At 39.9% G+C, this 25,391-nt stretch overlaps 1 protein-coding gene across 2 annotated transcripts in view; it reads left to right on the top strand.

Annotated features, from left to right (window-relative positions):
• PLXNA4 (plexin A4) overlaps nucleotides 1-25,391 on the top strand; it is a 614,893-nt gene that overhangs the window by 111,106 nt on the left and 478,396 nt on the right. Inside the window, exons 3-4 of one of the 2 annotated variants that reach the window (XM_069979095.1) lie at nucleotides 522-704; nucleotides 13,615-13,702. In XM_069979095.1, coding sequence (XP_069835196.1) covers nucleotides 522-704; nucleotides 13,615-13,653 — 222 coding nt within the window. In that variant the 3' untranslated portion in view covers nucleotides 13,654-13,702. Of the gene's footprint in view, nucleotides 1-521; nucleotides 705-13,614; nucleotides 13,703-25,391 lie in introns of those variants that run through there. The other variant, XM_069979087.1, reaches the window with a different exon arrangement.

Genomic DNA, 25,391 nt, shown 5'->3' with positions numbered 1-25,391 from the left:
ACACATCTTAACACGCCATTCATCTTATAAATTGACAATCTGTCCTGTGAGAGATTCAACACTACGTACTACTTACTGTCATTCCGTTTCATTGGAGGTCAAACAACCATTGACACAAGCAAAGTTGAGCAGTGATGACATCTCTGCATAGATACAGTATGTTGGATAACATTATCATACTATACTGATTTCTGAGGCTTCTTGTGGTTGAGAAAATTTTCATCCCATACGGCTTTTAGGAAGCATTTTCATATGCATCAATTGGTATCATATGGTGTATAGACCTGGCTATATGTGCCATAGATACAATAACACAAAAACACACAGACACACACACAAACACACACACACACACACACAAACACACATGAAAATATGAAAACAATTCATATTAATAAGAAATTAATGCAGGTTCAGTTAGATATGTTAAATACTTCAGCCAATTTCCCATCTGTAATGCTTATTATAATTTATTATTTGTATTATACTTATTCTTGTATTATTTTCTTATTTTTTTACAGCTCATAACAATTGCTGATGATTTCTGTGGTCTGGACATGAATGCCCCACTGGGAGTATCTGAGATGGTTCGAGGGTATCCTGTCTTCACAGAGGACCGAGACAGGATGACTTCTGTTATAGCCTACGTGTATAAAAATCATTCACTTGCATTTGTGGGGACCAAAAGTGGCAAGCTCAAAAAGGTAGGATTACTGTTTGCTTTCAGGATCTATAAGATGCATGATACATTACAATGTATTGTTATTGTAAATTAACGAGAACAAGAAATCATACAGGGCAATGGTCCCATAGGAGAGTCCAGTTTACTTTTGAATTTTAGTATTATCATATTATTATGCCTTTTCCGGTCATGGATTCATTGGGGGAGATTTACTAAGTTAAATGTGCTAGTATTATGATTCAGTATACCCAAATAATTATTTGCTTAAGACATTTTAAAGGGTCATTGCTTAGAGTAAAGGGGTATTGCTTATAATAAAGAGGCCTTGCTCAGAGTAGAGGGGCATCACTTATACTAAAGAGTCATTGCTTAGTGTAAAGAGTCATTGCTTAGGGTAAAGGGGCATTACTTAGAGTAAAGAGACATCGCTTATAGTAAATGGTCATTGCTTAGAGTAAAGGGGCATTGCTTATAGTAAATGGTCATTGCTTAGAGTAAAGGGGCATTGCTTATAGTAAAGAGGCATTGCTTATAGTAAAGAGTCAGTGCTTAGGGTAAAGAGGCATTGCCTAGAGTAAAGAGGCATTGCTTATAGTAAAGAGGCATTGCTTAGAGTAAAGAGTCATTGCTTAGGGTAAAGAGGCATTGCCTAGAGTAAAGGGGCATTGCTTACAGTAAAGGGGCATCGCTTATAGTAAAGAGTCATTGCTTAGAGTAAAGGGGCATTACTTAGAGTAAAAGGGCATTACTTAGAGTAAAGCGGCATCACTTATAGTAAAGGGGCATTGCTTAGAGTAAAGGGGCATTGCTTAAAGTAAAGGGGCACTGGTTAGAGTAAAGAAGCATTGCTTAGAGTAAAGAGTCAGTGCTTAGAGTAAAGAGTCATTGCTTAGGGTAAAGGGGAATTACTTAGAGTAAAGAGCTATTGCTTAAAGTAAAGAGGCATTGCTTAGAGTGAAAAGGCATTGCTTAGAGTAAAGGGGCATTGCTTAGAGTGAAGAGGCATTACTTAGAGAAAAAGGGCATCGCTTATAGTAAAGAGGCATTGCTTAGAGAAAAAGGGCATCGCTTATAGTAAAGAGGCATTGCTTAGAGTAAAGGGGCATTGCTTAGAGTGAAGAGGCATTACTTAGAGAAAAAGGGGCATTGCTTAGAGTAAAGGGGCATTGCTTAGAGTAAAGGGGCATTGCTTAGAGTGAAGAGGCATTACTTAGAGAAAAAGGGGCATTGCTTAGAGTAAAGGGGCATTGCTTAGAGTGAAGAGGCATTACTTAGAGAAAAAGGGGCATTGCTTATAGTAAAGAGGCATTGCTTAGAGTAAAAAGGAATTGCTTAGAGTAAAGGGGCATTGCTTAGAGTAATGAGGCATTGCTTAGACTACAGAAGCATTGCTTAGAGTAAAGGGAAATTGCTTAGAGTAAAGAGGCATTGCTTAGACTAAAGAGGCATTGCTTAGAGTAAGGGGGCATTGCTTAGAGTAAAGAGGCATTGCTTAGACTAAAGAGGCATTGCTTAGAGTAAGGGGGCATTGCTTAGAGTAAAGAGGCATTTCTTAAAGTAAAGGTGCATTACTTAGAGTAAAGAGGAATTGCTTAGAGTAAAGGGGCAGTGCTTAAAGTAAAGGAGCAGTGCTTAGAGTAAAGGGGCATTGCTTAGGGTAAAGGGACATTACTTAGAGTAAAGGGGCATTGCTTAGCGTAAAGAGGCATTGCTTAGAGTAAAGGGGCAGTGCTTAGGGTAAAGGGACATTGCTTAGAGTAAAGGAGCAGTGCTTAAAGTAAAGGAGCAGTGCTTAGGGTAAAGGGGCATTGCTTAGCGTAAAGAGGCATTGCTTAGAGTAAAGGGGCAGTGCTTAAAGTAAAGGAACAGTGCTTAGAGTAAAGGGGCATTGCTTAGGGTAAAGGGACATTGCTTAGAGTAAAGGAGCAGTGCTTAAAGTAAAGGAGCAGTGCTTAAAGTAAAGGAGCAGTGCTTAGAGTAAAGGGGCATTGCTTAGAGTAAAGGGGCATTGCTTAGAGTAAAGGGGCATGCTTACAGTAATGGGGCATTGCTTAGAGCATTATGACATTACTTAGAGTTAAGGAGTATGGCTTAAAATGCACCAAATTGTGCCAGTTTTTTTGGTGTACAATATTGGTCTACCAAGAGACAGTGAAAGCAGCAAGATATTGTGTACCATGTCTAGCAGGGTGTGTTATGTATCAAACAGCATGGGCCCTATGCCATCCCCACTATTGAGTTGACCTAAAGGGCTGCTGCAGTCAAGCACAATATTGTAGTAATGGAAATCCCTTTTAGAACAAGGTCTGCTATTGGCTGACCAGACTTGTACAGGTGAGGCATTTCTAAAGAATCCTTGTAAGTATTCCAGACAGTGCAGCCGTGCATTTTTAATCCTCAAATGATATGATATGATAGTTGTCTCATTTTTATTCTATTTGGGGAACCCCCTTAACATAATGTGGATCTGTTTGATAAAACATTCCCCAATAAATATATATATATATATATATATATATATATATATATATATGAACACTGTATATATAGAGTCTCATGGTTTTTGGTAACAACATGTTATAACCTTGTGACTATTTATAAGTGGCATGACGTCCTAGTTTTCATAAGCAAGGGTATGTATAACAGGCACATGACTGTGATAAAGCATATTATAGCTACTTGTTAATCCAGCATTAGAGTATAGTAGTCACAAGGATGAGGAGGATACTTTATGCATATTTTATATAAACAGCATGTGATTTCAATAGAGAAGCATTTGAACAAGAAATTGCTTGCTTTGCCCGAATGATAACATGTAAATGTCTGTGCAAATGGTTTCTTGTACACCACAGTGTTGGATGTCTCTGATTTATTTGTGACCTACTTTTGGTACAAATCGTCATAACCATAACGGTAATAAACTGGGACCTGCTGTCTAATGAGCTACTTCCTGTCATAATGGGTATTTCTTCTGCCTCACAAATAAGAGGAAAAGAACGCATTTTCTCAGCTCCTACTGTATCTACAATGTTTTTTCTTTCAACTGTTGTCACTTAATTTGATGCTAAAGGGAAAATACATCGGTGATGCCTCTTTGTGCCAATTTACAGCCTCATACGAACAGGTGTAATATATGATATATATTGCAGTACTGTTTATTATTCTGCACACAATAGGGAGCTTTTTTAAATTCTCTTATTAAGAATTTTGTTGTGGTGCATGGCAACCAATTACATTCCCGGCTGCCGGGAACAGGTCACAGGTGAGTAGAATTTTTTTTTTTTTATAGTGGTCGTCCCATACAGTGGGGATGCAGCCATTTCTTAGCTCCCCCACCATATGGGGTGACCATACTCGGCGTATAAGACGACTTCTAAGAAGATTTTTTGGAGTTAAAAAGTCGTCTTATACACCGGAAAATATTGTGAATGTAGGTTTAGGGATTCATTAGTTCATTTTTGGTTCTGAGATGGCTAAAGATGGCCATACACAGCTGTTTGATTCCAGAGTGCTGTACATAATATAAGAGGTTAATATACTGTACATAATGTACACATAAAAAACAACATAAAAAAGTAAATGACAGACTGGTAAATTAGGAGAGAGGACCCTGCCTGTAAGAGCTTACAGTCTACATGGTGAAGGGTGAGAGATAGTAGGCAAGGGAAACAACTGATTACAGTGTGGTAAGGAGGCAGCACGGTTGCAGTAAGTTGTAGCCTATTCTGATAAGATGGATTTTCAAGTTGCTCCTGAAGATGGGAGCTGGATGTGTCAAGGTAGTGAGTTTCAAAGTATGGAAGAAACTATGGGAGAGGTGGATTAGTCGGTAGTCCAAGTGTGAGACGATGAGGGCATGTACCAACATTTCTGGTAAGTCAAGAGTTGTGGAAAGTATGGATTCGGATGGCAAAACACTTATTCATGGCAGCTCATGTTCCATGAGAAAAAGTGTTGTGACGCCTTCACGCATATTAGATGGGCAGCCCACCCCAATGAAATTGTGTGTGTGTGTGGGGGGGTAGCCAATGATAATATAATGTGTGAAGTATATCCACCTTTAGGCTATGTTCACACTACCTAAGTCTCCGGACGTAGCGCGTTCCGTGAATAAGCGGCCGGAGACTTACGTATTTTGCGTACAATGGAAAGTATACGATGTACGGCTGCACAGTTCACACTACGTACGAACTTACGCCCGGATCGTACGCGGCGCCGTAAAAAATTAACCAGACCATTGTTTGAGGACGAAAATGCCGTAACTTAAGCCCATAGCGTAACATGCGGTCCCGTACGTAGTGGTGATTTCTTAATTTTGCAAGCTTTTTGTGCCGATCCAAAAGGTTCTGTGGGGTGTCCGGGGCTAGGCGAAGATTTCCAAGTAAAAGACCGCTGTCAGATCGCTACGTAGGGCGCTCGGGAAGCGTAAGTAGACTACCGGCGTAAGTTCACGGTCCGTACGTAGCCGGCCGCAACTTGCGTAAATTCCCAGCCGGAGTTTAACACGTATATGTCTGGCCGCGAAAATATGCGGCCGGACATATACGAAGTGTGAACATAGCCTTAGTGTGCATTCACACCTACCGGATCCGCAGCAGATTTTCATGCTGTTTGCAGTTTGCAGCAAAATCAGCTGCGGATCCTGTACTGTGAAGCTCAGTGGGTCCCATACACTGCATGGGACCCAGCCCCTTTAACCCCTGCGCCGCCGGCCGCTCGCAGCTTACAGCCCCGCCCCCCTTAAACCCCCGCACCGCCCGCACGCCCAATTGCTGCCCCGGCCCCCCCACACGCCTGAATGCAACCCCGCAGCTCCCCTCCCTGCCCATCAGCATCAGTGCTGCCGTGCAGGGGAGCCGGGAGCATCACACAGCCACGGCACGAGCAGGTGATGTATGTTCGGGGCCGGGGCTGCGTTCAGGTGTGCGGGGGGGGGGCCAGGGCAGCGATCGGACGTGTGTGGGGGGGCGGGGCAGCGATCGGGCGTGCGGGTGGTGCGGGGGTTTAAGGGGGCCGGGGCTGTAAGCTGTGGGCGGCCGGCGGTGGCGCAGGGGTTAAAGGGGCCGGGTCCCATGCAGGCAGTGGACTCGCTGCGTGTATGGGACCCATTGAGCTTCACAGTACAGGATCCACAGCTGATTTCGCTGCAAACTCGCAGCATGAAAATCCGCTGCAGATCCGGTAGGTGTGAACGCACCCTTAAGCACTTATTTGGTCTTTATAAAGTCTTCATAAAAGTAGCATACTGGTCTTCAGAATATGATGATACTTAGTGTTAAGATATGACTCATATTGGACCCATTATGAAAAACATACATAATAAAAGTTTTGGTACTTAAGAGAAAATACATTAGCATTTGAAGGTAGATGATTTCAGGATAATAGACCTCTTGTCATATGTGATAAGAGATGCTGACGCATGGGGAATGTTACAAGTAGGCTGTTCAAAATCACAGTATAAAGGTTAATTGACTTTGTAAAAGTGAATCATATCTCGGCAGCAACCACAAGGGTTTTTGTACGGGAAGTAGTTACAAATCCAAAATGTCCAATATATAACCAGCAAGATGCATGCACCTTTTTATACTTAACTTTGTAAATGCACAGGCCCAAAGGCATAAATATAAAATGCAGTATGTGCAGCTTATGGAAATAAGGAAGCCTCAGCTGGAGTTCCCCGGGGATATTAAAGCATATACAAGACAACCCTTCTCCCAAGACACTGCAACAGTAACCCATTCTTGAACAGGCTCAGGGACTAAGACATACACAGTAAGTGCCAGATATTCTAGAAGACGATTAACCACGTAGATGCTACAGTCAATAATAATTGTAGCTTCAAATGTTTTTACACAATGGAACCACGCTAAACACCCCATTCAATCCCCATGACATTAATCAACCCACCCACATTACAGGTTGCCAAAAAATTGACATGACAGCCAAGAGCCTAGTAAAGACCCCCAGGCCTACAATCGCCATGTCTGAACTATTATAATATTACATTATATATCCGACAACAGAAATGCATAATAAATATTCTCAAGGCCAGAATGGTGTTTGATCATCTTGTCTCACTATACAATTAATATAAAGTAATCAAAATGTCAGTTACCCCAAATTAAAGTCCATCACTGGAAAAGAATTATGAATCTCAGATTATAGTGATATAAAGCAAATTATGAAATACCCACTGTCAACTCTATGGTGGGGCATATGGCAGGCGTACACCAGGGAGAAGGGGTGAATATGCCCATAAATGTCCCCCTATGTCTACATAGACATGTGAGTTGATAGCCATGTTGGTAACAAGTAGGGTGGAAGAGGTCTGTCTTCTTCAGTAGCAACAAAGTCTGAGAAAAAATAGCTTATAAGAGACGATTGAACCATTTTGTTCAGTGTTAAATTTATGATTGAAATCTTAATACACTTATAGCTGATAAATCCTTGTTCTTAGGAAACTGCTATAATGTTCACAGGCTTGGCTGGAGTCCACATTATTATATGTGGCTGTACAAACTACAGTTGATTGTCCCAAGCTTAATCAACTCCTTTTGTTAGAATTCAAAGGACAAACTACAGAAGGCAGCAAAATGTGTCCTTGGGTGAAACGGGAACAACTTTTACCATAAAAATAACAGTAAGCTACCACAAGTATTTCAAAATATGTTAAGACTTTTGTATTACTTTGTCTATAACAAACACATGGCACATATAGGCTATGTTCCCACTATGGGAATCCACGGACTTATTTCCGTACGGACTTCAAAATGACAGCCATCTTTTCATAATGACGGGCGCAAATAATGATCATGAACATTATTGGCAGTTGTCATTACCAATAGATGGCCATCATCTGGCACTAAAATGATGGCCATCCAGAAAGACGTCCGTCATTTTTACAGAGTGGGAACATACCCATAAGGTGTTCTAATTTTATCAAAAGAAGTACGTGGCTATGCAGTTACACATCATGACTTTGCTATCAACTTGACTATCAATAATTTGGCCAATATGCCAAAAAGTTTGCTACATGTACAACTGGTTAGTCTTAGGCAGAATAAAATAGGATTATTTAGTCATCATCTGCTTGATTCATATTCATGAAGTGTGATTTATATTCATGAGATATCTGACAATCAATGACCACCCTCTTGCCAATTTACACCTTTTAAGTTGTTTTGAATCCAGGCGTAAATTATTTTTGAATATTCTAGTTATTTTTTTCTTCTTCAGATGTACCATCTAAGGTGTTACATCAAAAATCTAAAGAGTGGCTGGTTATGCTGTCACTTGATTTGAACTTCATTTGAAGAAGTGAAGGCTAGATTTTTGGGAATGGATTGATTCATGTTTCTTTTCATTTCTGTCACTTTTATTGTAATCAAACAAGGTACATGTAACATTGATTTCAGCAGTTATGAAAAAGGAAACGCAATGTTAGCTAAATCTAAAATTATGCAAAATTGTAATCCTGCAACTACATAGAAAACACTGAATTTAAAGGTTAGGTCCACCTAAAAAGCTAAATACAATGATAAATACAGTTCCTTGTTTCATCGTCTTCTCTCATATTGTTAGAGGTGCCCTATAGTCATTTTAATGAGAAATGAATATTCCATAATTTTGTAATTTATTCACACCATAGAAAAGCCAAGTAAACAGATCTGAATAATCAATGTACATAGAGCTTTATATATAGGAGCCGGGTGGACATGTTTATACCAACTCATGAGCTGCAAACCTTGAAATCTTATTGTTCCTTTTATTCAAAACATGTACAATAGAACAGTGTTCATGAAAGAGAAATAAATAGCAAGGAAATCTGTAATGTTTCCTATTTTGGATGTCATCTGTATATTACCCTACCACTATGATAAAATGGTTAAATGTAAATATCTCTCTCATTCACTTTCTGCATCTGTTTAATTTTCCCTCTCTCCCTATATTTTGTGTTCTGCTACTGCCAACCTGAGGCTTCAGGGTGACCTTAGCAAAATTGCCCCTTAGTTCCACCACCCCATTGTAAAATGTAAAATTTTCTACTTTTGTTTTTGTGTTTTGCTTAGTTTCCCCAGGACATGTGTGTGTATATACCTGACACACAATATACATGTAAGACAATTTTCTACCAACTCCCCACTATAGTGCCCTAAATGGGTATAGTTACCTAGCCCCTAAACAGTGATAAGACCCTTTCTCTGTCCCAATAATATACTGAGCCCACTTTTGTGCCTTACACCATTTTTTTAGGACCCCTAGTAAGAATCCCCCACATAATAGGCTCCCCTCTGTGCCCTCTAAATATAGTTAGGCCCCTTGTGCCCCCAACAATATAGATAGCTTCCTATCTGTGCCCTCTCAGTTTAATTAGGCCCCACTAAACCACTCAGTAAAATTGTGACCCCCCTCTTTACCCTCATAATCTAATTAGGACCCCCTAAATAAAATAAAACATACAAATGACCTCTTCCCTGCTGAACAACTATGCTAAGTGAAACCAAATGAAGGTGACTTGAGGTTGATTCATACAGCAGGGTGGGATGATGTCCATGCTCTGACTATATGAAGTCAAGGCATTGGCAGTGCTGTTGAATGTTGGCTGTGGCCTGCAGTGCAGTTAGAGATATTGCAGATGGGTAAGTAGCCCTTAAGTTGCACACACCTGTTATAGCCCCTTCAACAGTCTGGCAACCAGTGCCCTGTGTGACCACATTGGTAACACACAGCTAAGGTTGCCCATGCTTTCTGCTCACACTCCATTGTGCACTCATTTGTTCTTGATCATCGCCCCCAGCTGAACTTTGTTATTATCCACATGTAGGTCACAAAATACATTTTTATTAACATGGATGCCCATGTATATGGTAAAAAATTACCATAAGTAAAAATGTATACACAGAAGGATGTGTGGTTTCCAACAATACACTACATGGTTGCTCTGCAACACCATTAGTCTAACCATAAAGAGTTTTATAAGCAGGCATGCTGGGAGGAAACTAAGAAGTCTCCTGCTAACAACTTTCATGGAGCTGTCATCCACAAGGTGCCCCATGGGAGCTGTGAAAGGTGTAGGATTCCTAAGTCTCTATATATTCAGGAATCAAGCGGTGCACTTCAATAGGCAGGGATCACTGTGTGTCTCTGCAATTAGCTGCAACCTACAATCTTGTTCTGACAAATTAGAGCATTTTCATGAGCTCATTTTTTACACACTGTCACTCCTGTAGAAAAAGCTGGGGGTGGGTAATGGAAGTGCTATAGTATTCTAGCTATCGTTCACAGAACTCTTTCTATAGATAGATGAAAGGGGCATAGAATGCAATTCATGAGCTTGTGATAGAGACCATAGATACATTGGAAGTGACTTCATTATGTGTTTTCGAGACATAATATAGGCATATTAAAATGTACAATCAGATTTTCACATTAATAATGGCTGCTTATGAAAAACTGCAGGGTGTACTGGTTCTACAGCTGCCCACAGTGTGCAGGTTTCTATAATTGTTCCGTAATATAATTGAATGCAGTCTCTTAGAAATAGTATATGTGCAGATTCCAGCCAGCATGTTGTTGAATACTTGCCAGAATGTGGTTGTGTCATTATAACTTAAAATGCATTATAGTTCATTTTCATGTCACCTGTGGTCTTAGAAAAGATAAATCCAACCATGAAATGACAGCAGGATATGACATTGTACATTCATTGATCCCACATTACTAGAGATGAGCGAACTGGGTTCGGGTTCGATCCGAACCCGAACGTTCGTTATTTGATTAGCGGGGGCTGCAGAACTTGGATAAAGCTCTAAGGTTGTCTGGAAAACATGGATACAGCTAATGACTATATCCATGTTTTCCACATAGCCTTAGGGCTTTATCCAACTTCAGCAGCCCCTGCTAATCAAATGCCGAAAGTTCGGGTTCGGATCGACTCGAGCATGCTCCAGGTTCGCTCATCTCTACACATTACACCAGATGTATACTAGACAGGTATCTGTTTTAATACCTTTTTATATTGGCCGAAAGTGCCACAATAACAAGTGGCGATCTCTCAATCACATGCCACATGACACAAACGATTGCTGGATTGTGGGACACATATCACTTGTTATCCATTGCTAATTTCTGGAAAACCTGCAGTATATGCAACAAGTGTGTATTTACCCTAGGTGCTGTCAGCTGCTTCAGTATGCAAGCTACTGTATTTGGTCATTTGTATGAAAGTAGGTCTTGAGTAATGTATCATTATATTATACTACCCTCTAAACTACCCTCTGTTCTCAGTTTTTCTTATTTTTCTTCCACAAAATCAATAACCCTTCCAAGAGTAAACAGGCCAAAGTAACATTCAAGAGTCAGATCCATGGTAACAATGTCTTTCATGTTGTACAGTCAATTCAATGTTTTTCCGCATATCCAACTTTCATGGTGATCCAGTTTAGCTATCTTGCTCTAATCAGAACACTTCAGTAATGCTCATAGTTTTTATTTCAAGGAATCACAGTGTGGAGATGATGTTTTATGTGTGTATTCCCTGCGGCGTTACACAAGTCCCTTTACAGGATTCTAGTTTTACATTCCAAAGCCCCATATGATGGGCAAGAGAAATGAGGACCCTTTAGTTGCTTGGACACTATGCTATATAATCTCCCCATATTCCTGGTGCAGATCATGCTCAGGTTAAGAGAGATCTCAGATGGGAGCATTGTTATAGGGAGGATGCAATGAGATCTGCTGTATGTATTGTAAATGAGAAATTATACAAAGTGAATAACGAGCTTTGAAAACATAGTATATTTTCCTACCTCAGACGTGCACCAAACAGACTCTATATCTTCCCAATAGACTATCATTAGCATATTTGATTAAACTTCGTACTTATCAGCGAGTTGGAATAGCACAAAGACAGAGATAAAACGTCTGTGTCCCAGAGCTTGCTGTGTCTTCTTATCCATTGATCTGTTTATCCTTGGCTTACTGTTGACTTTCTCATCTGCATCATACTCGCATTTATTTTACTCTTTATCAGCTTTACTATTTTTCTAATGAGCTATATGCTACTTATGCTGCTGCATTGAAATGAATGGCTTTTTATATTATTGACAGGATGGTGACAAAGGAGAGTCTTAGTTTAAAAAAAAAAATGCTTCTTAATGTTACTACTGACAAAAACAGAATAATAATTTGCACAGCAGGAAACTAAACTAACACAGTGTCACCAGATATGTTACAATATCTAATCCTATGTAGCGCTATATAAGCAGTAGATAATGAGTATGTTGTATCTGTTAGTGTAAGGGTAGCTTCACACGTACGGGATTCGCAGTGGATTTCACACTGCGAGTTTGCAGCAAAATCCTCTGCAAATCCTTGTACTGTGAACTTCAATAGGGTTACATACCCGCAGCAGAATTTTCATTCAGTCCCACTCAGCCAATCAGTAACTAAAGCAGGGCTGTGCACTGATTGGCTGAGCAGACCAACAGGAGTCGGAAGCCTCAGATGCAGCCGCGGCATGAGCAGCAAGGGGGTTAAAGGGGCTGGCGTTACATATAGCGGAATGAAAATTCCACTGCGGGTATGTAACCCCATTGAAGTTCACAGTACAAGGATTTGCAGTGGATTTCACTGCAAACTCGAAATCCGCTGTAAATCTGTTACGTGTGAAGCTACCCTAAGGAATATGTTGGGGGTTAAAAAACTGTAACGTTCTACAAGGCTGCTCAAAAGTTAGTAGCACTCTACTGTATTTTACTGGACCACAGTTTGCAGAGCAAATACTGTTATTACATGTAGTAATCAGCCATTTAGATGGTTAGAATGGTCAGGACTTAGGCCTCCTGGAAGGAAACAGCATCATAATGTAACACTACTCGTATGAAATAAGGGGTTGTCATGATTGCCTTTATACAGTACATGTAGAAAACACTTCAACTTTTAAGGTTACAAATGTTTTCACTGCTTTTTTTAAAAAGAGCTCAGGTGAGAGTTATACAGAGTAGCAGAGCACAGTGGTAACTAAAGCTAAGCTCTGGAAGCATGTACTATTTGTCAGATTGTGCTAATGACGGGGAAATATTTTTCAGGGGACTCCAGCAGGGGCAGATTAATTTTACCATAGGCCCCGGGCTGATCACCAAGCCTGAGTCCCCCCCCCCCCTACCCTACTGTAACTATGGCAGCACAAGCATGGTGTTCATAGTACTGCATAGATAATGTTATAATACCCTAATTTGTGCAAAATCACAGTAAAAAAAGCTGCATTGTTTTTGCTTCCACAGTTACTATAACAACAATATTGATATTTGCTAATGTTGTACATGCATAACTGTATATGCAAATATATTTTTTTTACGTTTTGTGATTATTAAACATTCGGTTATTTAGTATATTTGCTTTGTCACAATCTGAATGGGGTCTATAGTTTTGCTTTGTGATTGATATCCTTTTCTTGATGCTCTTCCTCCTTTGCCCTTGGAACTACTGACTGATCTGTGAGTATCATTGGTTAATTGTGGTAGCATGGTGACTATAGGGAGCAAAAGGGATCACCTTTTGCAGGTGCGGCTCTCTGTTTTTACACAGGCTACTGAAGTGTCCCGCTCGGTCAAGGCAGTTCTTGGAAGGGGATATCATCGTAGCTCACCCACTTCTGTTTTAATAGTAATTGTAATTAAAGAATACGACCTTGATTTTTCTGGCTCACTCTATTGATCAAGTAGCTAGGACTAGTGTCTATGAGCTCTCTCAATAGTGCACTACCACATACCGGTCAATGAGGCTTAGTATAGACATATAGAAGTATAGAAATAATCGCAAATAGCATTTATACTGGACTTTTGGATTTATTATCTTTCACAATTACTAGCCCCTTTGGCAACAAAAAGTTTCATTGTGGTAGTAAATATGACTTTGGTTCTTCTTTGCAGTATAACCTTGACAGCTGTCAGTGTTCCTGTAAGAGATAAGGAATAACATTTCAGGGTAAGGTAAAGTTTTGCCCTCACCAAGGAGAGAAGGTTAAAAGTATTGGAAAATCACACTTCAGGAAGACAATGCGTCTCTTTATGACTGAATGGCTGTTGGCAGATGTTCCTTTAGCACTACGCTATTGCTACAATAGAAATTCATTGTTTTTAGTTTTTCACACATCAACTCATGGGAGAAGCCATAGCCAGCTTGTAGGAAAGTGTTACTTTGTAAAGCCAGAGCTGTGTCCCTGATCACAACTTTGCTGCTTTTCTTAAAGAAGAAAAGAGCGAATGGCCCAGCACCCCCATACAGTGCAAATCAGATTAGAGGGAATGGTATAAAACAGCAGACCTTCTGCAGGGTGTGGGAACAGAGAGACCTATCACCCTATTAGATAGGGCTAATAGATCAGATGTCAGTTGTGCTGAGGAGCGTGCCATGGTAGAATTGCACTAAAACTTATTAGTGGCAGTGGTGACCGGATCACATGCTGCCAGTAGACAGATGGTAAAACACAGCTCTAATTCACAATGACATTTTAGTGGATTATTCATGACTTTGTTTGTGATCTTAAGATTTTTAAGATTTAGCATTTACATTGTATCTTTTGAGTTAATTAACATTCTAAGTATCAGTAGCGGTTCAGTACTCATCTGCATTTTTTTGTTTCTCAGAATCAGTGCACGGTTTCTGTAATATTTGTCTCCAGAACTGAAATAAAATGCTGGCATGCTGTAATTTTAGTTTATTTTTTTCCTACACAGTTGGTAAAAGTGCAATAAATATTTCAGGTAAAGTTGATACTTTAATGTATATATCAGCAGGTGAACTTCTGCCTTTTCTGTGTTGGTGCTGATTCCTAATATATTACATTAGCCATTTGTTAATTTTAATAGCTATCTGAGTATGTTAATATATATATATATATATATATATATATATATATATATATATATACTGTAGGTGTAATTCTCACTTATTACTGTGACTGACATGGACCCAGATTTATCAAACTGTGCAAAACAGTAACTGGCATAAACTGCCCATAGCTGTGCCTATGTCTTTAAATGGGCACTGTTACTAACTTTTGACATGTTCTAGAGATGTGTCAAAAGTTTTAATCATTTGTTTGATCTGAGTATTCAGATCCCCACTAATGGCTAGCTAGAGCCAGGAGAAGCACGTGGCTGGCCACAGTTCATGGGTGATTGTTATACACTATGTAACTAGTAGAGATCAGTAAACCTGCCAAAAGGATCAGCATTTGAATCCCACTCCATCCAGTCCTTAGGCTGCATGCACCTTTTTCCAGGATTTTTTTTCTTTTTCTCCTCAATAAAACAAGACTTTATGTTTTTATTCAAACATTGCACTCCTGATAGTCAAGCCAAGTTACTTCCTAGAAAATGCCTATTAATCACAATGAATTTAACGTCAGTTTTAGCTCTACCACACAGGTACATGTCAGTACCAAAAAGGTACCTGGGCATATTTCAGGTCCATTGCAGGCCCATGGTGTGGCCATAGTTTTTTAGTTTTTTTGTAGCCCAAATGCAGTTTATCATGCTTTTGTGCCCTACTAATGAATTGTCCACTGCAGTATACAAAGCAAACATAATTAGAAGTAGACTATGTTTGGTCCCTTAAAGTTGTTAGACACACACACACACACACTCTGCAGTATACATAGGAATACCTTTTTTCAGAAGATTCTGCAGGCAAGATATTTTCTAATGGCCGCCAGTTAGTTATCTTCTTCTTTCCTTATTATAGAAGTTAGTGCTAATTATTCTCTAAGCAACGCTCAAGCTTCTATCTCCGCATGTCACTACCCCTACTAGATTTCATGGTCATAGGTAAATAATTGTATTAAATTAGTAGTTCCTAGAGAGTTCAGCATACCATCTCATCATACTATCGATATGTGTTTGTCCATCTCTAAATCTGGGGAACCTAATATGAGCATCCAAATTGAAAAAGAGGGCTGCAATTGTATTTCTGCATCCCTTACACACGTCTGGCCTCCATGACGTTGCTTTCCGAGCAGTTGAACTTCATCTAATGAGAAATACATGCACTCTCCTGAGAGGTTGCAGGAAAGGCCAGAAGAAATCTCTCCTATATTAATTTTTGCACCTTTCAGATGAAATCTAATTAAAGCTGTGACCTAGTCATTTGGAAATCTCTGTGTGTTTGCTGCTCTTGTCATATTGATGAGGAATACATGGATATACCAGGGCCGGGATTAGAGCTGTGCCGCAGACTCCAAAATACTCCAGACACACAATCAATGGCCCTGGTGCTCTGTCTGTTGTCTGTGATTTTATCTTTAAATGGTAGATCACACACCTTAGGAGACACTGGCACGAAATAGAATCCTGTCTGTGAGTGTAAAAGTCAATATCCACATCTCTGTGGCAGCGTTGTGCCAGCAAGGTGAATCTTATACACAAATACATTGGAAGAATTAGATCTTTATTAATCCCGTCCCATGTTAAATGTATTAACTTATTCCTTTAAATGCAGCGCTGATCTTCTTTATCATTTTAATAATGAATTAGGATCTACATTTCCATGACATTTTTTACTTTACATTCCTTAAGAAGATAACGTATGCCTACTCTTCATTCACTTGTCTTGTCTTCAGTCAGCTTCTTCCCTCTTGCCATTTTGTCAGCATAATATGCTTTCTGAAACATGTAATTCTTTGCTCAAACATGACATTGATTCGTGCTTTATGTTAAAGTGCAGTTTCCCTTGACAATAAATATTTGACGGAAGCAAAGAGACACATCTGCAGAGGCTGAAATCTGTAACCTAAACAGTCTTGTGCTGTTAGCAGTGTATTCTGGGAAGAAGCCTACAGAGATGAGGTGGATTAAAAATGGCTAAGTAAGAAGCGAGCGCTGTGAAACATCGCAGCCCTCCTCGCATGTAACTAAAGTTCAGCAGCATTTTGGCAGCGTTGCTTCGTGTGCCCCCATCCATCCTGCTAGAAATGACATCTCAAGATTTTTCAGGATTCCCATAAATTAGGTTAGGTACTACGAGATTCGTGTCAACCAAAACCCTATACAGTCACATCTGTGCTAGCTCCTCCAGCAATGGCTGGCTAACATGGAGTAATAAAATCCATCATGGTTATGTTTTAACCTCCTGCCCCTGATTTATCTTACAATAGAACTCACCAGGGCTTCTAATGATCAGCAGTATGTAAAAGAAAAAAAGAATTACATCATATTGAAAGAGATCAAATCACTTGCTTTATGATTCAAATGGGGGTTTTATGTTAGCACTTCAGGAAGGAGAGGTAATTTACATAAACGGGATAAGAATCAGGACCTAGACTACTCCTATATAGGATTGGAAGTGCAGAATATGTGTATATGATATATGGTAATAAGGGGGGGGGGGGGGGTTGTTTGGTGGAGGGTGGAGCAGATGCATTATCTCCTATCTATCCATTATTTAATTATCTTTCTATCCATCCATTATCTATCTTATCTATCAATCTATCAATTGAATATTTATCTATCTACGAAAATGAAAAACAGCACATCATACCAAAGCAGTAGAACAGTGGGTGCACGCATGGCAAGGTCTAGATCCCTGACCTCCCAAAGCCAGAATATGGAAAAAAATATGCATCCCTCCAGAAGTAATGGTGAAAATAAAATGTGTAGTTTATTGCATATTATGAATTAATTTTTTGTGTGGCACATAATGCAATAAACCATAGCAGATTTTTACTGTTAGGACCCGTTCACACTGAGCAAATTTGTCGGAATCCCGCCTGCCTCGGTATCAAACAATGTGTCTATAGGAGGGCTTGCGTGCCTCCGCTCTCCATGGCTCAGTGTTTCTCAGACTTTTTCTACTAGAGCCTCACCCAACAGAGGATGCAAGGGCCTCACCCTCTATAGTGGAAGTCCATGCAAATATAAAAACTATTGCTCAGTCTACCCTTCATTTGTTGCTAATCTTTATATAACATTAAGTAAGTCCATAATGTTCCTAAACTAGTGATTGTTGCAGTCAGGGAAAAAGACTGTGCAGCTTAGGGTCTTTTACACGGAGTAAAAAACGGTGGAATTCTGCAACAGAAATCTCCATGGCGGAATCCTGTCTGCTTCAGTGTAACACAGTTTCTCTATGGGAGGGCTCACAGGCCTCCGCTCTCCGAGGTTGAAAATTCTTTGAGCGGCAGCTACCAAGTGCGTAGGCACGCGAGCCCTTCCATAGAAAAACAATGTCACACTGAAGCAGACAGGATTCCGCCGTGAAGAGTTCCTTCGTGGAATTCCACCTAATTTACTCTGTGTGATCTGGCCCTTAGAGTAATATTTGTGAAAACTGCCTCCCCAACTGTGACTCACCAGCAACTAGGGGGCGCCTCACTTTGAGAAGCACTGCCCTATAGAATATGTTAGGCTACTCTGTAGGATGATATTGTAGACAGGTTATTTTACATTATGGACCTTTTTTTCTTGTAGCTTTCATTAGCCTGAATGATTGTTTTTCTGTAGCTTCTAAAGGATTTTTGGAATGGAATCCTTTCATTTCTGGCATACTTCTAGAGAGAAACGCGTTCCTCTTTTTGCTAAAAAAAATATTTAAACAATGTCAATGAGAAGTTTATACATTGCGAATGGGTATAACACTGCGAATGGGTAAAATAAAGTTGTGTTTTGAGGTTTTAGGTTTCTAATAATTTGATATAATGAAAAACAATAATTCTGCGAGTCAGCAGAAAACATGAGGTCGTACAGTATATGGCAGTCTATATGCTGTAAATGCAAGATATAGGTTGTTGTTACATTGCCTGTACTGTACCTGCTGGTGGGCTGGCTAGAGGGCTTTGAACGGGGAGCCCCCAGTATGGCACATGGCTATCTCTAGCAGTCCCATAAATTATCAACCACCGATGATCAACCACCACTTCATTTAACCTCTTAAGGACATAGGACGTATGCGTACGTCATATGTCCTCACTTGCACTTCAAAGCGGGGCCGCGCGGCGGCCCCGCTTTGAAGTGCCGCGATCCCGGGTGCCGCGAGTAGCCCGGGACCGCTGCTATTAGCGGGCACGGTCTGATCGCCGTGCCCGCTAATTAGCTAATCGGAGACAGCTGTCAAAGTTGACAGCTGCCTCCGATTACCGAAGGCAACGTTTCCCTGGGGTCTAGTGGGGGAGATCGCTCCTCCGGGACCTTGTCCCGGAGGAGCGATCTCCGTTACTGATGCCGGCCGGGGACGCGTCCAAGATGGCGCCGTCCTCGGCTCGGCACTCGTTCGTTTTCGGCTGCAGCAGCCGAAAGCAAACGAGTGCCGATCTCATGGATCTCTGCAGCATATCTATGCTGCAGAGACCTCAATGAGAGATCCAAGTGTATATACTAGAAGTCCCCTAGGGGGGCTTCTAGTATATGTGTAAAAAAAAAAAAAAAAGTGTTGTTAATAGTAAAAAGCCCCCTCCCCTAATAAAAGTCTGAATCACCCCCCTTTTCCCAGGTTTTAAATAAAAGTAAACAAATAAATAAATAAATAAACATGTTTGCTATCGCCGCGTGCGTAATCGCCCGAACTATTAATTAATCACATTCCTGATCCTTAAAGGGTTAAACAGGGGACGTAGGACCCTAATTCTAATGATTGTTGGGGATCCCAGTGGTTAAACTCCTAACAGTAGATATGTGTTAACTTGCTATTACCAGAACACCTCCTTAAATGACTGTAGGATACTAAATTGGCTAATATTAGTAATTTAAATTAGGTTTATACTTTTGATTATTCTTTATGCATTCTCCCCACATGTTTCTCGGCAAATTAGCAAAAAAAAAAAAAAAAGTGTAATCCTAGACAGCATCGATCTCAGAATTGTCATGCTGGGAAATGAGGAGTTAATTCTCTTCTCTGCATAAAACATTCAGAGTAGTGTAGAGAGTACAGGTCATAGAGTGTAAGTGCTCTGTTATGATGTCAGGTGCCTGCCAGGCTCACCATGAACAAACATCAGAGATGCTCTTTATGACAGCATGAAATATACACTCTGCAACCTCAACACCAGGGGAGCCCCTAGGGAGCCACACAACTTACTATGAATGGATAGCAGCTCCTTACTGACAGCTAGAGAGGATGTTCTCCCAATCACAGGAAAGGCAGGAAGACAGAAACTCCAATAAGTGTTCCAGCTTTTAAGTGAATCATAAAAACCTTGTTCTATAAAACATTGTACTTAAAGGGAAATAATAATTATTTTGAGACAATTTGACTGCAACACTATAAGATTAATCATTGAACATATCTATACTGTATGTTTGTCAGTCTGTCTGTGGAACACCTGCACCACTTTTTTTCTCTTGCTGTTCTATCAAATTTTGGCACTGTATGGGACATATGTATAATGCAAGCACTGTATGGGACATAGGTATAATGTGTATGTGAACACTGAGGTATAGGTATATTGTGAGCACTGTATAGGGGGATAGGTATAATGTGTATGTGAACACTGAGGTATAGGTATATTGTGAGCACTATATAGGACATAGGTATGATGTGTATGTAAACACTGAGGTATAGGTATATTGTGAGCACTGTATTGGGGGATAGGTATATTGTGTATGTGAACACTGAGGTATAGGTATATTGTGAGCACTGTATTGGGGGATAGGTATATTGTGTATGTGAACACTGAGGTATAGGTATATTGTGAGCACTGTATTGGGGGATAGGTATATTGTGTATGTGAACACTGAGGTATAGGTATATTGTGAGCACTGTATGGGGAATAGGTATAATGTGAATACTGTATGAGGCATAGGTATATTGTATGGGGCAAAGATATGATGTGAACAATGTTTGAGACATAGGTATAATGTGAGCACTCTATGGGGCATAGGTATAATAAGAACATTGTACGGGGCATGGGTATAATGTGAGCACTGTTTGGGGCATAAGTATAATGTTAACACTGTATGGGACATAGGTGTAATGTGAACACGGTATGGGGTATAGGTATAATGGTAGCACTGTATGGGACATAGGTGTAATGTGAACACGGTATGGGGTATAGGTATAATGGTAGCACTGTATGGGACATAGGTGTAATGTGAACACGGTATGGGGTATAGGTATAATGGTAACCTTGGATGGGACATAGGAATAATGTGAACACAGTATGGGGTATAGGTATAATGGTAGCACTGTATGGGACATAGGGGTAATGTGAACACGGTATGGGGTATAGGTATAATGGTAGCACTGTATGGGACATAGGAGTAATGTGAACACGGTATGGGGTATAGGTATAATGGTAGCACTGTACGGGACATAGGTGTAATGTGAACACGGAGTGGGGTATAGGTATAATGGTAACCTTGGATGGGGCATAGGAGTAATGTGAACACGGTATGGGGTATAGGTATAATGGTAACCTTGGATGGGACATAAGAGTAATGTGAACACGGTATGGGGAATAGGTATAATGGTAACACTGTATGGGACATAGGTGTAATTTCTATTATCAACTGTTGGAAACTGACATGATGCATTTAGAAACGGCAATGCAACTGCAATGCCACCTGGTCATGTGGTTTCTCCCTTGTAGCCTGACAGCTAGTCACTCTGTCTAGTGCATAGTCTGCTATTTTAGCCCTCTACTTGAACTCAGTGGCTAATCTCAAAGCAGCTGTTTGCAGGCCTGCTTCTCCGCTGTACACATAGCAAAAATCTTTGGCACAACATGTGGTGACTTCTGCTCTGCCCTTAGTCCTCCTAATATACCCTCTTTCTAGTAATGCCAGGTTGCAATGTTCAATGCTTCAGCACTGCTCCTACTGTATGTCAGCATCAAACCCTATGCGGGTCTTCTCTGTCATTGGGCTCCTCCACCTGCAAATGACAGTCAGAGCTACTACAGTACATTTCCTGGTCATCAATGATGTTGGCAAGAAGTGCTGTCACCTACAATGGCCTACTGAGCACCAGCATAAGTATTAGGTAAGTGTAGAGAAAGTATAACCTATAGTTTACACATTATGAAATCAAGCGCAAGAATTATTTTGTAATTTTTACTTGCGTCAGGGGGAAGAAAGTTCATACATAACTGTAACCCCCAGAATGAGTAGTGCACAGAGTAGAGTCGATGTTATATGTTTGGCATATAGAGCCTTTGGGAATAACACGTTTTTTAAGGATGACTGTGCTAGATATTAGTGCCAAATCTCACATCTGCCACATTATCCCAGGCTCCATCAGACTTTGCCTTTGATTAGTGTAGATTTGTTTTGTAGAAAGATTAACCCTGCAACTACTACTCCACAGATCTGCAGGATCGAGACACTATTACACTCACTGGACAAAAAGAATTCATACATTTACATGCCAGTCATTCATACTTGAAAATCCAATTTCAGAGAACCTTTAGCACTTTGCAGTAAATAACTTTTCTGTAATATTTTTTTTTTAGTTTAAGCAAATGATTTCAAATACTCCAAAGTATTCAAAGCAATAAATGGATATGCAATGGTCAGCTTCCACCAGTTGGAGTACTACTCATGCAAATGAAGCAACTGGTCAAGCATTGTTACTTCTTGCAATGCTGGCACTCATTACTGGCTGTGTAGTGACAACTCAGCTCTACTAACCACTTGTGTGTTTGGCATGGCCGCCATACCCTTTATATAAAAAAAAAAAAACATAGTGACCTGGTTTTCCCAGAGTATCAAACCAAGGGATAAAATATGATCATAGGGATGTAGACTTTATGAATAATAGTGGCATCTAGCAATGCCAGTCATCTCATTCTGTAATCTATGTCTTAGTCTGTGTTCACACGTTTTTGCAGCGCCGTTTAAAATGACGTTCGTCATTTTGAGTCTAAAATGATGGACGTCATTTAGCTGTGTTGCCACCCGTCAGTGCAATGACGGTTGTTGGTACATTATTCTAGTTCGGGTGGACTGCTCGCCCATTGGGTGTGTCTTTAATTGAAAAGTCCATTGAATTTAATAGTAAAAATGGTAAAAGGACGGTGAAAAAAGAAAAACTGTGTGTGAAAAATTAAAAATAACATCCACTGTTTGCAGTAGACGTCTGAAAAAAATTGTCACAAACATTATCTTGACGTCCGCGCAGACAACATCTGTTATTTTATACACTGTGTGCATTGGACATCCGTCATCCCATTGACTTCAATGCATTACATTAAGGTCAATTAAATCGCGGCAATAACGGACGTCTTTTTGAATTAAAAAAGCAAAAGCCTTTTCTCTTTTTTTGACGTTGTGTGAACCTAGCCTAACACTGTATTTATTATCTGCCTGGATCAAAATTGTACCTATGTGTACCATTATACCTTATAAAATCTTAGAGGTTACTTGATAGAGCTGCATATGTCATGTTTTAAGTATTAGGTGAGTTGTATTAGCAGTTTTGCATTTTTCTAATGCAGGCTGAGAGGGTTAAGCTGACGGCAGCAATCCACTGTGTATAGGAATCCCTTCGCTGTGCTTGGCAGACAAGGTAGTGCTGGAGACAGTTCCCAGGTGTCATCACGCTGTGCCTCCTGTGTTAAGCTGTCACATGAGTGCAGGGCAGAGATGCTGCTAGATGTCACCTAGAATTCACATGCTTGTCACTTGACGTGATTCCAATCTTGAAAGAGAGTGTCAGCTGGATGCTGTTGAGGATTAGCGGTAAAGACTTATCTTTTGGAACCCCAGAGCAAAACGTAGTGTTGGTATGAGAACATACACTGGCAGGAAGGTCACCTCAGCAAGGTGTTATGGGATTGATGACAGGGCATGTTATGTCTTTGATATCGCTTTAGCCACTTAAAGTGATGTTATTATTTTACAAGCTGAAACTGAGCTTATGCGTAGGCAAGAAAACTTTTATTCTGCTTTTATAACGTCATACGTTGTGACTTTAAGGTTTTACTTATTTTAACAAAAGCAATGAAAATATCAAATAATATGCATATCAGTTTATACTATATTCCAGTGAAAATGAAAAGGGGGTTTCCAGGGACAAAAATATTTTCAGAAAGGGTTGCTGAGGGGACTGGGAGCTGGTAGGACTGCAGCAGTCCTTACATTAATTGAGCAAACTTGGCTCCTCCTCATATGCTGCTCTTTCCCTTCCATTGTTGACAGCTTGTTGTCTAGGTTACCGACCACCACTTTGCTCTAAAAACAGTTGTCTGGCTAATGTGCGTGTATATATATATATATATATATATCATATGTACATCTATACAGCTATAGTGTATATATAGTGTATATCAATTATGGATATGTGTACTATAGCTATATATACAGTACAACAGCCAGACCACTGCTTTTAGAGCAGAGTGGTGGTCTGTAACCTAGACAATAAGGTATCAATGGGAGGGAAGCAGCAACATATCAAGAGAAGGAGGCAAGTTTGGTAAAAAAAATAGATATATAAAAATATATAATGATGAGTCCTACAAGTATAACTATATTAGCTGAGATGGAAATACCCCTTTAAGGTTTTGGTTTTAAATAGAATTTAGTTAGGTCTGGCAATATTCCATTGTAGTTAACAAAATCTACTATGTACTAAGAAGCTGAACAGAAAACATAATTTATCTGTTGTTTTTGCATTCTAGTAGTTTTTATGCTACTGCCAAAAGTCGTAATTACATAAACCGTTCTCATACCATCAAAATTATAAGAATAAACAACAGTGGTATACTTTTTGTCTCTCTGCTACTGATTTCTTTGGCAAATTATGTTTGTTTCTCTTGCAAGGCAGTAGTCATTGGAATCTGTAGGCAAGTCATCCTTTTAAACGATAAAGGTAAGTTCTATGGCTATATATGGCCTATGGCTGTATCCATATTTTACCAACTCCCTAGGGCTGCAGCCAACTTGTTCAGCCACGTATATTTAAATGTTGAACTATCTCTGGTAAGAACACATAGATTTGGTTTTCCAATTAAATATTAATGGGTGCACGGTTTTGCAGGTAAAACTGCTGTTTATCTACAAAATGTTAATAATTTATTTGAAAATGGATCTTGGCCACATGAGCATGTATTATCTGGTGTATGTGCCATTTTGTGGTGTACAGGGGCCTAATGCGCGTAAATTTATGCACCAACCCCTTTTTTGTAAATATTTAATTTGCATCGGGCCCCTTTGTGCCGCTTGCGCAAGAGGGAGTGAAACAGAGGGTGCGGCCATGCACAGTTTTTTTGAGCCAAGGCTAGAAATGGATATCAATCAATATGGAGTAGGAAATATAAAGGAATTACTTATGCTTCTTTTTCCTGTGGGACTTCGAGCTTTGAATGAAAAAAAAAAAACTGCATCAACAACTGCACAAGTGGTTTTCCAGACAATGTTGTGTATTACGCAACCCTGTAAAATAACCTGTAAATAAAATAATGCTTTCAGACAAGGGCTAAACATGCCTGGGCACATTATTAATTTACTGTTTATATCAGGGATAGGGAACCTTCGTCTCTCTAGCTGTTTCAAAATTACAATTCTCATCATGCCTGCAAATGCATTGCAAATGAGATATAGAACATATCACAAAAAATGCATATTGGCTATGATCACACAACAACTTTCTACGTTAGTTTGACGGCTGCTTTTCAGGTGGACGTCATTTTGGGACCAAACAATGGCTGTTATTTTAAAACGATGGCCGTTATTGGTGGAATAATGGCTGTTTTAAAATAATGACTCTTTGTCAAACCTGT

The sequence above is a fragment of the Dendropsophus ebraccatus genome, chromosome 1 (genome assembly GCF_027789765.1).
Source record: "Dendropsophus ebraccatus isolate aDenEbr1 chromosome 1, aDenEbr1.pat, whole genome shotgun sequence".
NCBI classification, from domain to species: Eukaryota; Metazoa; Chordata; class Amphibia; order Anura; family Hylidae; genus Dendropsophus; species Dendropsophus ebraccatus.
Note: the sequence above shows the minus strand (reverse complement) of the source record. Positions and strands in the feature narration are given on the sequence as shown.